This window comes from Benincasa hispida, chromosome 12, assembly GCF_009727055.1.
Source record: "Benincasa hispida cultivar B227 chromosome 12, ASM972705v1, whole genome shotgun sequence".
Taxonomy (NCBI): domain Eukaryota; kingdom Viridiplantae; phylum Streptophyta; class Magnoliopsida; order Cucurbitales; family Cucurbitaceae; genus Benincasa; species Benincasa hispida.
Genome location: NC_052360.1, coordinates 55,903,739 through 55,917,420, shown reverse-complemented (window position 1 = coordinate 55,917,420; position 13,682 = coordinate 55,903,739). Strand labels below are relative to the sequence as shown.

General features: G+C 29.3%; 1 protein-coding gene across 1 annotated transcript; it reads right to left on the bottom strand.

The window, feature by feature from the left end:
- Positions 1-986: 986 nt before the first annotated feature.
- LOC120068463 (sugar transport protein MST4-like) lies at positions 987-7,291 on the bottom strand. Its single transcript, XM_039020248.1, has 5 exons — positions 7,059-7,291; positions 6,123-6,442; positions 4,268-4,392; positions 2,575-3,079; positions 987-1,973 (listed from the first exon to the last, which is right to left on the bottom strand). Exons 1-5 carry the CDS (start codon positions 7,189-7,191, stop codon positions 1,443-1,445), a joined length of 1,614 nt encoding a protein of 537 aa, XP_038876176.1. The 5' UTR covers positions 7,192-7,291; the 3' UTR covers positions 987-1,442.
- Positions 7,292-13,682: the final 6,391 nt, after the last annotated feature.

Sequence of the window (13,682 nt, the reverse complement as noted above, 5' to 3'; positions counted from 1 at the left end):
CCCCGATAATATTTATTAACTTTTTAAATACAAAATTTAATCAAAATTGAATTCATGTTTTAGTTACTAAAATGCATGGTGCTTTTTTATTTTTAATTTAATCCTTATAGTTTTGAAAATTTTCAATTTTGCCTCTTTTTTTAGTACAATAATTGTAATGATGAAAATCGAATTTCCAAAATCAAACATGTCAGTCATCATTAAACTAAGTTTAGTTTGGCTTCAATTTCATCTCTTTATGAGTTTTGAAGACGAAATAGTTAACGAGTTAACATAAATTTAGATTAAAAAGTAATTGGACGAGTTTTTTTCAGGCCAACAATAAACAAAAATGTGGGAGAATACTATATGGAAAAACATATCTTTCTAGACCAAAGAGCAACCTTAAATATGTAAACTTAAGAGGATGATCCAGCAGATCATTCTAAGGAATAATCAATCTTAGAAATAAGGGAGGTCAACCTATAGTGGTAAGACAAGTTGATTGATCGGCCCATGGGTGCTCAAGTTTAGGCATATAAGAAAGAGAGCACAAACTTAAGCTCGACCTAAGAGTTCTACTCTCGAGACCCAATTACACAAACTTAGATTCACCATCAAATTTCGACCATTTAAGAAAAGATAAATAATTCCTTTAAAAGTTTGGATCAATAAGTAAAGGTACAATTAAATAATTAATAGCCCAATCAATGACCCAACAAATTACAAAATGATAGTTTTAAACAATCATCTGAGTATAATACATTTGAGGTACGCCAAAAAATATTTTGAGTTCTATATTTTCAAGCTCTCTACTAAAAATGTTCTTAACTTGTCATAAATGTTGATAGTTAAACACCATAGTAGTGGTATAAGATCAGTATTTCATTGGGTAATTGTTGGAGTTTTCTCAATTATTACAAATTTTCTATTGATATACTAAATTTCAAAAGTATATTATGTGTTTGAAAGAAGTCATCTCCACTGGGATTGAACATTCATAAACGTATCAAACCAAACAAAAACAATAAATATATTTACAGAAAAACAAAACTAATAATAAAACAAATGTAAACATGAATAAAATTTAAAGAGAGCAAAATACAAGCTCTGCCACTTCGATTACTTTCAAAACAGCATAAAATTTCCAAAGTTAAATTGCTTTTTCTGTTTTTTGTTTCCCACAATAAAAATAATTTGAACAAAAGGTAAATTAAACAAAATAACAATAACTAACAACAAACATATTGAGCTCCAACTAACTAATATAACTAACTAACCAACCAATTCACATATTCCAAAAAAAAAAAAAAAAAAACTAGTTGTCAGTTGGTCGAGTTGCATTTACTTTTTCCAGTCCAGCTTTGTGGCCAAATCACAATTTACCGTGTGACAATCTTTTTCATTAGCTTGTTGTTTTAACCCGACTAGTAGATAGGTATTGTTGCTTCCAAAATCTTAATTTATAACTGATATGAAACTGAATTGAACCCATTACCATTACTCATTCCATTCTTCACTGATCCAATCGGCTTTACAGTTTCCTCTGCATGACGATGACGATCTTGATCCTTGTCGTCGTAGTCCATAAACCTCTTCCAGAGCCAATGTTGCTTCCAGACCCTCTCGGTCATCTCTTCAATAGGAACGTTCTTGGTCTCTGGCAGTAAAAATAAAACAAAGACAGACATGACGAGAACCCAACCAGAGAAGAAGAGGAAGATGCCAAACTTGAAGTGACAAAGCATGGAGAGGAAGGCTTGAGCAATGGCGAAAGTGAAAAGGAGATTGACGCAAACAGTGATACTCTGCCCCGCCGATCGAGTTTCTAAAGGGAAGGTTTCACTTGGTATTAGCCATCCCAAAGGACCCCATGACCAAGCGAAGGAAGACACAAATGTGCAAACCATTACCACCACAACTATGGCTAGTGCATTGTGGAGATTGTTCGTATCATCTTTCACTTTGATTCCCAAGATTACTGCGATCACAACCTGTTCATCCAATTGCACATTTTAGTTTTTATTATGAACTAAAAGGTCTTAGTGCTTTAAAACATGTCTAATCATTCTCTCCATTTTTAATTTCATGGTCTAGTAGTATAAATTCTTATACTTTTAATTTTGTTTCTAATATATCTATAAACTTCTAAAGTATTAGATAAATCTCAAATAGGTCCTTGAATTTTAAAAAATGTCTAATAAATTTTTGAACTTTCAATTGGATAGATTCAAAATTTTTAAGAGATCATAAATATGCTATATATAAATAAAAATGTTACCATTCCCTAAACTTTAAATTACATCTAGTAGATTTGTGAATTAAAAAAAATTAAGAACTAAAATTATAATTTTGAAAGTTAAGAATTCCAACAAATATTAAATCTCAAACTTCAATAACTAAATTTATAATTAAATTCAACCTTCATTTATGTGTCTAATAATAATATATTCGAAAATTTCCGAAATTAACTGATTTTTATTTGATACAAAGTTGATTTTTATGTGTAGAGAGACTCTAACCTTTCAAATCAAACGTGAGTTTAAATGTTGTAAATTGAAAATCCAAAGATTTATTAGACAGTTTTAAAATTACCTGAGAAATGAACATCTGAACGCCGGCTTCAAGCAAAAGAATGCGACGACCAAGCTTATCAACAGAGTAGATCGATACAACAGTAGAAACAACGTTAACAGCTCCGGTGATGACGGCGGAGTAAAGGGCGGCGTCGGTCTTAAAACCCAAAGTATTAAACAACACCGGGGCGTAGAACATAATGGCATTAATTCCGGTGAGTTGCTGGAAGATCTGGAGTGCGACGGCGATGATGAGCTGCGGTTGGTTCCGCCGCTTGAGCAAGTTTCTAAAGGGGTGTTTCACTTCTTTTGCGATCCGGCTCGCCTCGACCAATTCTAGAAACTCCGGTTCGATATTTTCGGTTCCTCTGATTTTTCTTAGAATGGCTTTTCCTTCTTCTAAACGACCTCGTTCGATCAAACTGTTTGGGGTTTCCACTACTAATAGAGCTCCGATTGTGAGTAAACCGGCGGGAACTCCGGCTAATCCTAATGATAGTCTCCATCCCCATCCATCTTTGATTCTGAAATTAATTATCATCATCATCGGTTTGTTAGTGATAATGTTAATTTAATTAACAACCTTTGGGTTTCTAAAACAAATTATTTCTAAAGTTTGATGAATTGAATTAGGTTGAAGTGTATAATAAAAACCAAAAGAACCGAAAAGCCAAATCAAACCAAACTAATTTACTGGGTTTTTTTTTTTTTTTTTTTTTTTTTAGTTTAAAAGTGGACATCTTAGTTTGTATCTAAAACAAAAACAAAATGAGTTTTGGTATTGGAAAAACCATTCAAAATCAAACTAAATCAAAGAAATATGTCTACCTTAAAAATAAAATTTAACCTGAAGTGCTTTTAAGTATTTTAATTATTATTATGCGTGATTATTTATTGTTCATAAAAAAATATATATATATTATGGGAAAAATGTCAAAAAAGGATACTCAAACAAATCCCTTTGGCCTCGTTTAATAACTATTGATTTTTTATTTTTGTTTTTGAAAATTAAGCCTATTTCATTCACATTTCTTATAATAATTTGCATCTTTTTTAAGGTACAATAATTGAATTTTTAGCTAAATTCCAAAAATAAAAATAACTTTTTGAAAACTATTTTTTTTATTCTCAAAATTTGGTTTAATTTTTTAAACCATTAGTGAAAAGTAGATAATAAAGAAAGAAATTTGGAGGTGAGAGTAGTGTCCCTAGCTTAATTTTAAAAAACAAAATAGTTACCAAACGAAATCCTAATTTTAAGTAAAAATAGCAAAAAGAACCAATTCAAAATAAAAATATGTATAAAAATGAAGAGAATAAAAAAAATTCAAAATAGAAAAACGAAATCAATAACAAATCAGACCCAATAAAAACAAAAGTATTGGTAATGTTTTTTATTAGACACTGATTTGAATCTCTTTTTTATGAAATCGATTGGTTTTGTTTGGTTCTTAGTTGACCTCAAAATTGACAAAAGTAAACCAATTTGAACCTGATGAGAAATACATGGATTGTATTGATATTTCAAAAAAGAAAAAAAGAAAACAATTTTTATTTAAAAATGGAATCTATAAGTCTATTTTAATACATTAAATTTATTGAATTAGACTTTCCAACTAGACATTTTAGAAATGACACGTGTGTTTAAAATTGAAAATAAAATTTAAAAAGAAAAAAAGGTATGAAATATGAATAAGGAGAAAGAGACTGACTTGGCAGTTCCGTAGTTGATGAGACTGGCGAAAAGGATACCAATAGTGACATTAAGTTGGAATAATATATTAAGTCCGCCACGTATTCTCGTTGGTGCAATTTCCGATAGAAATAGTGGTACTGCCTGTAAATTGTTTATAACAAAAAAAAAAAAAAAAAAGTCAAATTAAATTTCACAATATTCATATTTATTTTATTTTAGATTAGACATTACAACCTCATTAAAATTGATAATAAATTACCATTTAATTTTCCCCCCCTAGATGCTAAACCTTTCATTTTATTATTTTAAATCTACATTAATTTAAAAAATTCATTATAAATAAAAATATCTCGTGTTTTGTTTGTGGATATCTTTTTTTTTATTCATTTTATATTTACTCATTTGAATTCAAAACTATCTATTGTAAATACAAAATCAGTCCAAGGATTTATTATATTATAAGCCAATGTAGAATTGAATTCTTATTCTAAAAGAAGGTTGAGTTTATCTAGTGATAATAAGGTAAAACAACGTTATTTAAATATTTTATTTTATAATTTGGGTATTTTAATTAACTTTCTCTGATTTCTACTACTTAGAGTTATAAGTGGGAAAAATTATTGAAGTATTGATGAAATTAAATTTATTATAATCTACTAACTTAAGATTTAAGTAGTTAAAAATATTGTGATGAATAAATTTAACCCAAGATAAAATTTGTTTTTATTTAAATTCGTAGTCAAAAGCACCTAACAAAGAGGCCAAAAACACAGCCAAGATTAGATGGATAGCTTTAATAAATATTAAACTTAAACAATTGGGAATAGTCTAATTTGGTTAACCATTAGAAGGTTGCCAAACTTTGATAGAAAAATCTAGGGTTAATTATAAAAAATCATACACCTCCACACAAGACAAAAAATAAAATATAATAATAATAATAATAATAATAAATAAATAAATAATAATGTATAAGGGAATAAAAAAGGTGGCCAAAGCATCACGTTATTCAACTCAAAGACAAAACGACTTTCGAGAGAGAGAAAATGATATGGAAAGCAAAAGGAAAAGAGAAGATTCACAAAGAAATTTGGGTCATTTGGTTGGTTCTCCTCTCATTAATTTAAAGTTATCATCTTTTTTCATCTATATAATTTCTTTTTCTAAATGTATGATGGACAAAATTAAAGAGATTATTATCCCACCACTAAAAATGGTCAAATATGTGATGTAATAAGAAGACAAACTGACTTTTAGGTGGTTAAGAATAACTAGGAAAAACCTAAATTTTATACCACAATTAGTTTAAATTATTGGATTTTACATGTCCCTCCATCGATCTTACGAGATAATTCATATGTTCCTATAATATTTTGGTATCAAAAAAATTCGTTGATTATTAAATCTTAGGTACAGATGACTACCATAGATTGAATTCATGATCTCTTAGTCTTTTGGTTTTTTTTTAATGTTCCTGCTACCACGAGGCCTATCCATGATGTTCTATTTAATTTCAATGTTAAAAAATATTTAATAGAATTTTTGAATTTTTTTTGTCTAATAAATTTATGACATATATGATTTTAGATATTTTTTTTAAACTGGGAGATGAAATAAATAAAACCAGAGGAACTAAACTTATAAATTAATACGTTACTAGTTTGAAAAACCAAACATTAATTTTCATGCTTTGAAGTCACATGATTCACTAACATAGTGGATCGGGCCCCTTATTTTCAAACGATTCCCTTGGTAACATTAATTTTCAATTTCAACTAATATTTTTTAATGTGTATTATTTGACAAAGAAAATGGCTACCACTCCCATGATAATGGAAATAAATAAATAAAATGGCATTAAAAAAAATTACCTGATTGGCGAAACCGACACCACAACCAAGTAAGATTCGACCAATGATAAGCATTTCGATGTTTTGTGCGGCGGCGTTGAGGACGGTGCCGAGTATGAAAAATATACCGGCGATCAACATGGTGGGGCGGCGGCCCAGGCGGCGCGTGGTATAGGAGGCGAAGAAGGTGGCGGTTAATCCGGCGAGATATAAGGATGATGTAAATAGTTGAAGGCCTTGATTATCGTATTTGCAATAGTTACTGTCGCCGCCTTCTTCGATTCTCCGATGAACCACCGGGAAGAATTTTTTCAAAAATGATGGCATCGACGTTACCCCACCTAACAATTAAATTCGTTTTTTTAATAACATAACACAAATTAATAAAAATTAAACGTTAAGAAAAAAACATTTTCTTTTCCTTTCTTTTTAAAATTATGAATTTAGTCCTATATTTCGATGTTCATAACATTTCTCAGATCTCAAACATTTTAAAATCAATCTACTTAGTAGACAAAATTTGGAAGTAATAGATTAGTTAAACTTTTAAAAACTTCTGTGTTTAATTTATCATAAAAAAATTTTTATACAAAATTGAAAGTTATAGGAAATTATTAAACTAAATAAACACAATTTTCAAATTCATTTACTAAATTTATATATGTTTTAATTATTGTTGAATTTTTTGGCTCCCCCTATGGAAAACAACCCCTTTTTTTCCAAAAATAAATAATTCATTAAGAAAATCATTTCTTGTGCAAGGTACTTTACGTAGAGTCTCACCAAACAAAGAACAAACACCCTTTTTGACTTTGATCTGTTTTCTCAATAAATAAATAAATTAATTAATTAATCATAGCAATAATAATCCTATCTTGAAATTTAATGGCTTTTGAGAAATTGAAGAAGAAATTTATTATTCAATAAAAGAAGTTAATTAGAGAAGAATTTGCTGACCAGAAACACCAACGTCGTAACCGAACATGAGGCCTCCAGTGGCAGCCATTATACAAGAAATGATGACGATGGGAGTGACTTTGGCCTCGAACTCGACGCCACCCGGCGTTGTGGAGAACCCTCCGGCAGGCATGGTAGCTAAGTAAAATAGAAGGAAATAAGAATATTAATGCAGAGAAAAAATGAGAGCAAATTTGAATGAAGAACAGACTGAAAATTTTGGTTGCATTTTGAAGGGGGTGGGAATTGGGATTTTATAGGCGACGATGAGAAAGAAGGATGTCGGAGCCGTCGTAAGATCTTTCCACGTGGTGATTTGGACGGCTGAAGTCTATCGTAGACGGCTAGTCAACCAAAATATTTTACGTTTGGATAAACCGTGTTTGTGACTTCAAAATTCAACACAAAGACTTAAACGTTATATCTTTTTTTCTTTTTTCTTTTTTTTAATAAGAATTACCCACATAAATAGGGGTTCCAATTTATTTTGGGTTTATATATTTATCCAGCCATACAAAAATATTTTATTACAAGCTCAAAAAGTCAAACTTAATTTTGTGGAAAAAAATATTTATAGTTGACGTCAATTTGGAATTAAAAACGTACTTTATCTTTTCATGACAACGATAGTGAATTTATTTGAAGAGAGAAATAATGTGATTTACAAAAGGAAAAACTTGCACACCAATATGGTATTTACAACATAGACTTTGAAAAGTGTTAGAGGAAGTAAAACATGCGGTAAGTAGGGAAATTGATAGGAGAATGAAGTTACAAAGTATATTTATAGTAAGGTTTAACCTAAGCATCTTCATATTTTTAATACCCTATTAAATATACTAGGCTCCTCAGGTAAGGGTTAACCCCAATGTTTAAAATGTTGATGTCGACAAAATATCAAGGTCTTAATTTATAAAATTTTTTTATGGAAATATCGATATACTTTCTAATTATAGAAACAAAAAAATTTAAAAAAATAAATTTAAATTAGTAAACGAACATTTTAGGATTTGTAAACAAGTCAACATGTCTATTATTTATTTTATATTTATATTAGTGATATTTTGTTGCTTAATTAGTATGTTTATGGATTTTTGTATAACATAATAATGAAAATATCGATTCACCTCTCATATCAGTATCGAACCCTTAGAAACGTGGAAATATCGACGTGTAGATGAAAATTTGATACTATGGTTATCCCAAAATTGAGCCCAAGGTTTGTCTTTGCTTCGATCTTATTTGTTGCTACCATTTTTTTTGAATTTATTCCTTTCATCCAAAATTACCTTAAACATTATTATATATTTTCTTTAAGATAGTTTTTAAAAAATAGTATTTATTACGAACATGAACATACATTATATTTAAGATTATATTTTAAGAGAAAAACTAAGGGTGATAATGTAAGTTTTTTTTATTGATAATTAATTAATTAATTTTTTTCCAATATCCAATGAAGTGAGTCCACGTAAGTCAATTTCAACTACTCTCTTGAAATTTACTTCTCATTATATATTTTTTCCAGTAAATCATTACGAGTAATAACATGGGAAGATTTTAAATTTCAAGAGAAGAAAATAATTAATGTGAAAGGGAATAGAAATCGTACGACGTTAGGATACACATGAAACGACACGTCGGTGGAAGAAGCCAAATTTTCATCTTTATACTCAATTTTTTTTATTAAATTGGTCAAATGGAAAACCAAAATTCCGTATTTTGATTATTTAATATATTTAGGAAAATTTTGCTTTGCTTTTCAATAAAATCACGTCAAGAAGACAAGAATGAGTTCCTGACCTTTCAAGTGATGATATGTGAATAAAAAAAAATCGTAAATAAATGTGTGGCTTTTGATAATGTAATGTGAACGCAAAACATTGATTACTTTTTTTTCTCTATAAATAACTTCATATGAGGTAACTTAGAAGTTCTGATTTATTCTATACATCTAATTCTCTGACTTAGACATTAGAATTTTTTTGCTCTGTTTTGTAGATCTTCTTTTCTCTAAATTATAAATTCATAATTGCTGTCACGACTAAGTATGTTTACCTTTAATCAAAATTTGGCATCAATAAAAATAAATATCAAAATAACAAAAATCAGAGTGCAACCTATGTATTTGAATGAAAATGAGTAAAATTTTCACATGCTAATGTTTATTATCACGATCCACATGATTATGATAATGATAATTTTAGACTGAATGGAGTTAAATGCTTTAAAAATTAAACAAAATAATCAAAATATACATTGATAAAGTATATCATTTGAAAGTTTAGTTTAATTATGGCAATATTAACTTCGATTGAGTGAACAAATGAAAGTATCTCATACTTCATTTGGTCAGTAAAACATTAAAAAGTCATTCAAAATTTGAATATTAATTAATATGGAGTGAACAAACAAAATAATATAAAACTATTATAGTTGATAATAATTAAGGATTTAAAGCCATTAATTAGGGTAGGGGTGTTCATAGGTTGGGTTATGTTGAGTTGAAATACTTTTTAGACCTGACTCAATTGTTCGGATTGTAAATTTCTTCAACCAAAATAACTCTTATTTAAAAATGAACCAAACCCAACCCAACCATGAAATATTTGAGTTGGATTGGTTCGGGTTAATCGGATCATTTATTTAAAATTTTGTTTTAAAAAGAAGCAAAACGTAAATATGTAAAAATTTAATTAATTATTTTCATATACTGAATTAAGATTAACAACTCAATTTCAATTTATATAGTGAATTTTTTTTTTCTAAAGTGCAAAGAAACTAAGTTGTTAAAGAGTACATTATTCAAAAAATATTAAAATTAAATAAAATTAAAATCAACATATTTATAACTAATTGTGTTATAAGTAATAAAAAATATATATTTTAAAGTTAATAATAAATTCGGATTAGTTTGAGTTATATTAGTTGAACCAATGAATCAACCAAACTCATAAAATTTTTATTGAAACTCAACCCATCGATTTTTTTGAGTTATCGAATTTTTTTGAACACCATGGTGTAATAGAATAGACAATTAGGAGAAAAATTAAATGTAGACTTTCAAATTTCACGTTCTCACGATATCCAATTAGCCGCAGCCGTCTGATTTTGTTTCCAGATTATACACATTATTGTAATTTTTTTATTAAAAAAAATAATAATAAGAAGAAATGGAAAGCATAAATGGAAAACGTGCCTAATTTTCCATTTATTTGTGATTTTTTCACCAAAATAAAAATAGAAATAAATAAAAACACCTGACGCACGTGCATATAGGCCTTAGAAAGAAAAGACAATTTTTTAGTATTTGATATTTCAATATATATATATAATAAATAGAAAGCATAATTGTTTTGCCCTTTTCTATATTTTATTATTAATAAATTTTGATCTATACGACATAACCTATTAAATATAAAATTGAAAGTTTAAAAATCTATCCGATATAAAATTAAAAACTGAAAGTCTAAACAAAATAGTTATTAAATGAGACTTAAACTATTAAATTAGATATAATTGAAAAGGGTTGAATAACCAAAATTATTATTTTAATTAAGTCTAAATATTTGAGATGGAGAGAGGAGGAGGTGTGTTAAGAAATGAGAATTTTGAATATGAATAAGATTAGGATAAAGATTATTGGCTGGTGGTGTGTCACAAGCATAGAAACCAAAAAGGGAGTGGCAGCGGCGGCAGCGACCCAAGTACTTGACTTGTTTTTCTTTGAATTCAATGGTTGAAATTTGAACACAGCAAATTAATAAAGCATTTTTGCTTTGACTGTAAAAAAAAGTTAATTTTCTTGTCGATGTAAGAATAAGACCCAATTTGTGTTCTTACTTTGCGTGTTTGTTTGTGTTTAAACTTTGAAAACCACCCACTTGAATATATTGGCGATTCTTCATCATCTTGAAACTTTGTTCCATATAATTTTGACTTCAATTTTTGTCGTAGTTTCTTTGATATGGGAAAGAGATGATTTTAGGGGTGTAGTTTGACTATATGAACTCCAATTTAGAATGAAAAAAGAATTACGATTTTGGGATGTGAATAAAGAATACCATTCTTATTAGTACAAAATTGATTACGGAGAAGTTGTTGTAATAAATTAAATGAAACAAACTAATTGTACTTTAGATCAATGTAGATGTGCAGATAAATATCTTGAGACTGGCCAAAAAGAAATTGTTCAAGTCTAAAAAAAAACTTAGTTATGTGCACCTAAAATTCTTGAAAATGGAAAATGGAGTGCGTATTGTTGAGAGTATGATCAAATTCCAACGAAGGGAATAGTATGGAATAATTTGGTTAATGAGCATTTTTAATCCTTGAATTTTAGTTCAAAATTAATTTAGTCCTATACTTTAACTATTTTGACATAATTTAGTCATATTAAATTTTGTAATGACATTGCTCCCAAGGAATTGAAAAATTGATTAAGGATAAAAAGTGTTCCTAAATTACAAAGACTAAAGTCATTACATGATAAAATTTACACTCAATTTGATGGATTTTTTCAGAGCAAGGATTTGAATGGTTGCATTAGGAATGAAATATTACAAAATTGTTGTTGAATTTTATGGAAGTTTTGGAACCAAAAAAATTATTCTTTAGGAACTCGTAATGTATATTTGCTTTATAAAAGGATTATTTTGGAACGTAACAATAGTATATATGTCTAGAATGGTTCGTTATTCTCATTATGTATGATCTTTTATTTAACTCTAACAAATATTCATTTGTTAATCACTTAGCTATGCTCGAACTAGTTGATATGTAATGGATTTAAAGATAATTTGTCTATGTTAATTTGTTTATTTTTTTAGTTCAACAAATATAGAAATAGGAATTTGAATCTTTCATCCTCTAAAAAAGAAAAGATAATACTTCTTTAATCACTTAGCTACATTTGATGTGTAAATTAAAACGACAAGAAAATCTAATGTAATTAAATTCTTGAAAGAGTAAAATTATATGCAACTATGGCTCATGATTTTTGAATTGATTGGAGCTCTAACTTCAAATATTTTTGTAGCCCTAGTGAAAAGTTAGAATTTTGTTCCTTGTTTGGATGAATAAGAATTCATAACAGATTTTATGGACTACCAACAACATTTACAAATACCCAACAAGTGTAGGTAATTAAATACAACACACTTTACCTATATATGCAAAACATCACTGATATTTATGGACCACATTGATAGACCTAAAAAAATCTAAAGTTTCCCTAAATTTCAGGTCCAAATTTTCTACATTTATCCTATCACTAAATTTGCACATCATGACATCAACAAAAGTATCACATGGTTGTCGAAGTTAACCACACCCATAAATCGTATATGGTAACGAAATTTGAAGATGTCAATGTGTCATGTTGATTTCAAGGTTATATTAGGTTTTATAAATTTGTTCTCAGGTTAAACTATAACAAATTACGAAGATAAGATATAGGAATAAAAAAGATAACACATTTAAATTATATCAATTTGTCCAAAATATCAATAATCACTCCGTTCATTCGATAAGGGTATATAAGTTTGTCCCTATAGTTTGAGTAAACCCGGCTTTGTTGGTGAGATAGTCTGAGACCAAATTCTTTCTTATCTTTGGAGTGTGCAGGACGTCCTTCAACGTGAGGGTCTTCCCAGAGGTAAACTTCAGTTCCACCTTGCCGGTTCCAACAACTTTCGTGGAGTGGTGATCCCCCAACAGAATATTCTTATCCTTAGTTTCAGTATAAGTTTTAAATAGACTAAGGTCGTGACAGACATAGCACATAGTGCCAGCGTCTATCTGTTGGGATTGGTGTCCTAATTCTCCCGAAGTCTCGTTGTTTTGTAAAGATACACATTGTTCAATGAATAAAATAAGTGTTATTTAATTCTGGCATTTACTCATATCCAATAAACGAAGCTCCTTGATTATCTTTTGTGAACTTAAGCATGTATATGTGATATACAAGTGGATCATGCCTTAAGTGATAACCTAAATCGGTCTGTAGTATAAGGATTAAGGTGGGATACCTAATCCTAGTGACATTACGGATACGGCCCGCTTTGTAGAGGTTTGCAAGTGTTGTAAACTACTACGGATGGTAGATCCTGACCATTCATGTGGAGACGTGGAGCGAGGGTGTCCTATACAAAGAGTTTGTATAAAACCTAGACCACGAGATGACTACACTCTGTATATAACGTCATTGATACTAGAGACTTGCATCTCACCTAAACGACCATAGGTGACACGACCTCAATCCTGAGTGTTTTAGGAACTTCTGCCTTTGAGGGCAGTCCTTTGATTAATATGGGTGAGAGTAGCCAGATTGCCAACTCAACATGCCTATCTTTTTGGGGACTTGTCTAATCTGGGAGCTGGGAACTTAATTCATAAGATGGAATTCACTCATTTTTCGAAGCAGAGATAAGTAGAGAGTTCTCCCTTAAGAGTTGATTCCAGGGCTTGAACATAGTGGCCACGGCTTCTTTTTGGAAGAGAAGACTCAGCCATAGTAGAACTATGATTTATGTTCATTAGAGGGATCAGTGGTACTTAAGGAGACAGATGTAACTACAGGGGCATAATGGTTATTAGCCCAGCTATACTTGCGAGCAATCTGTG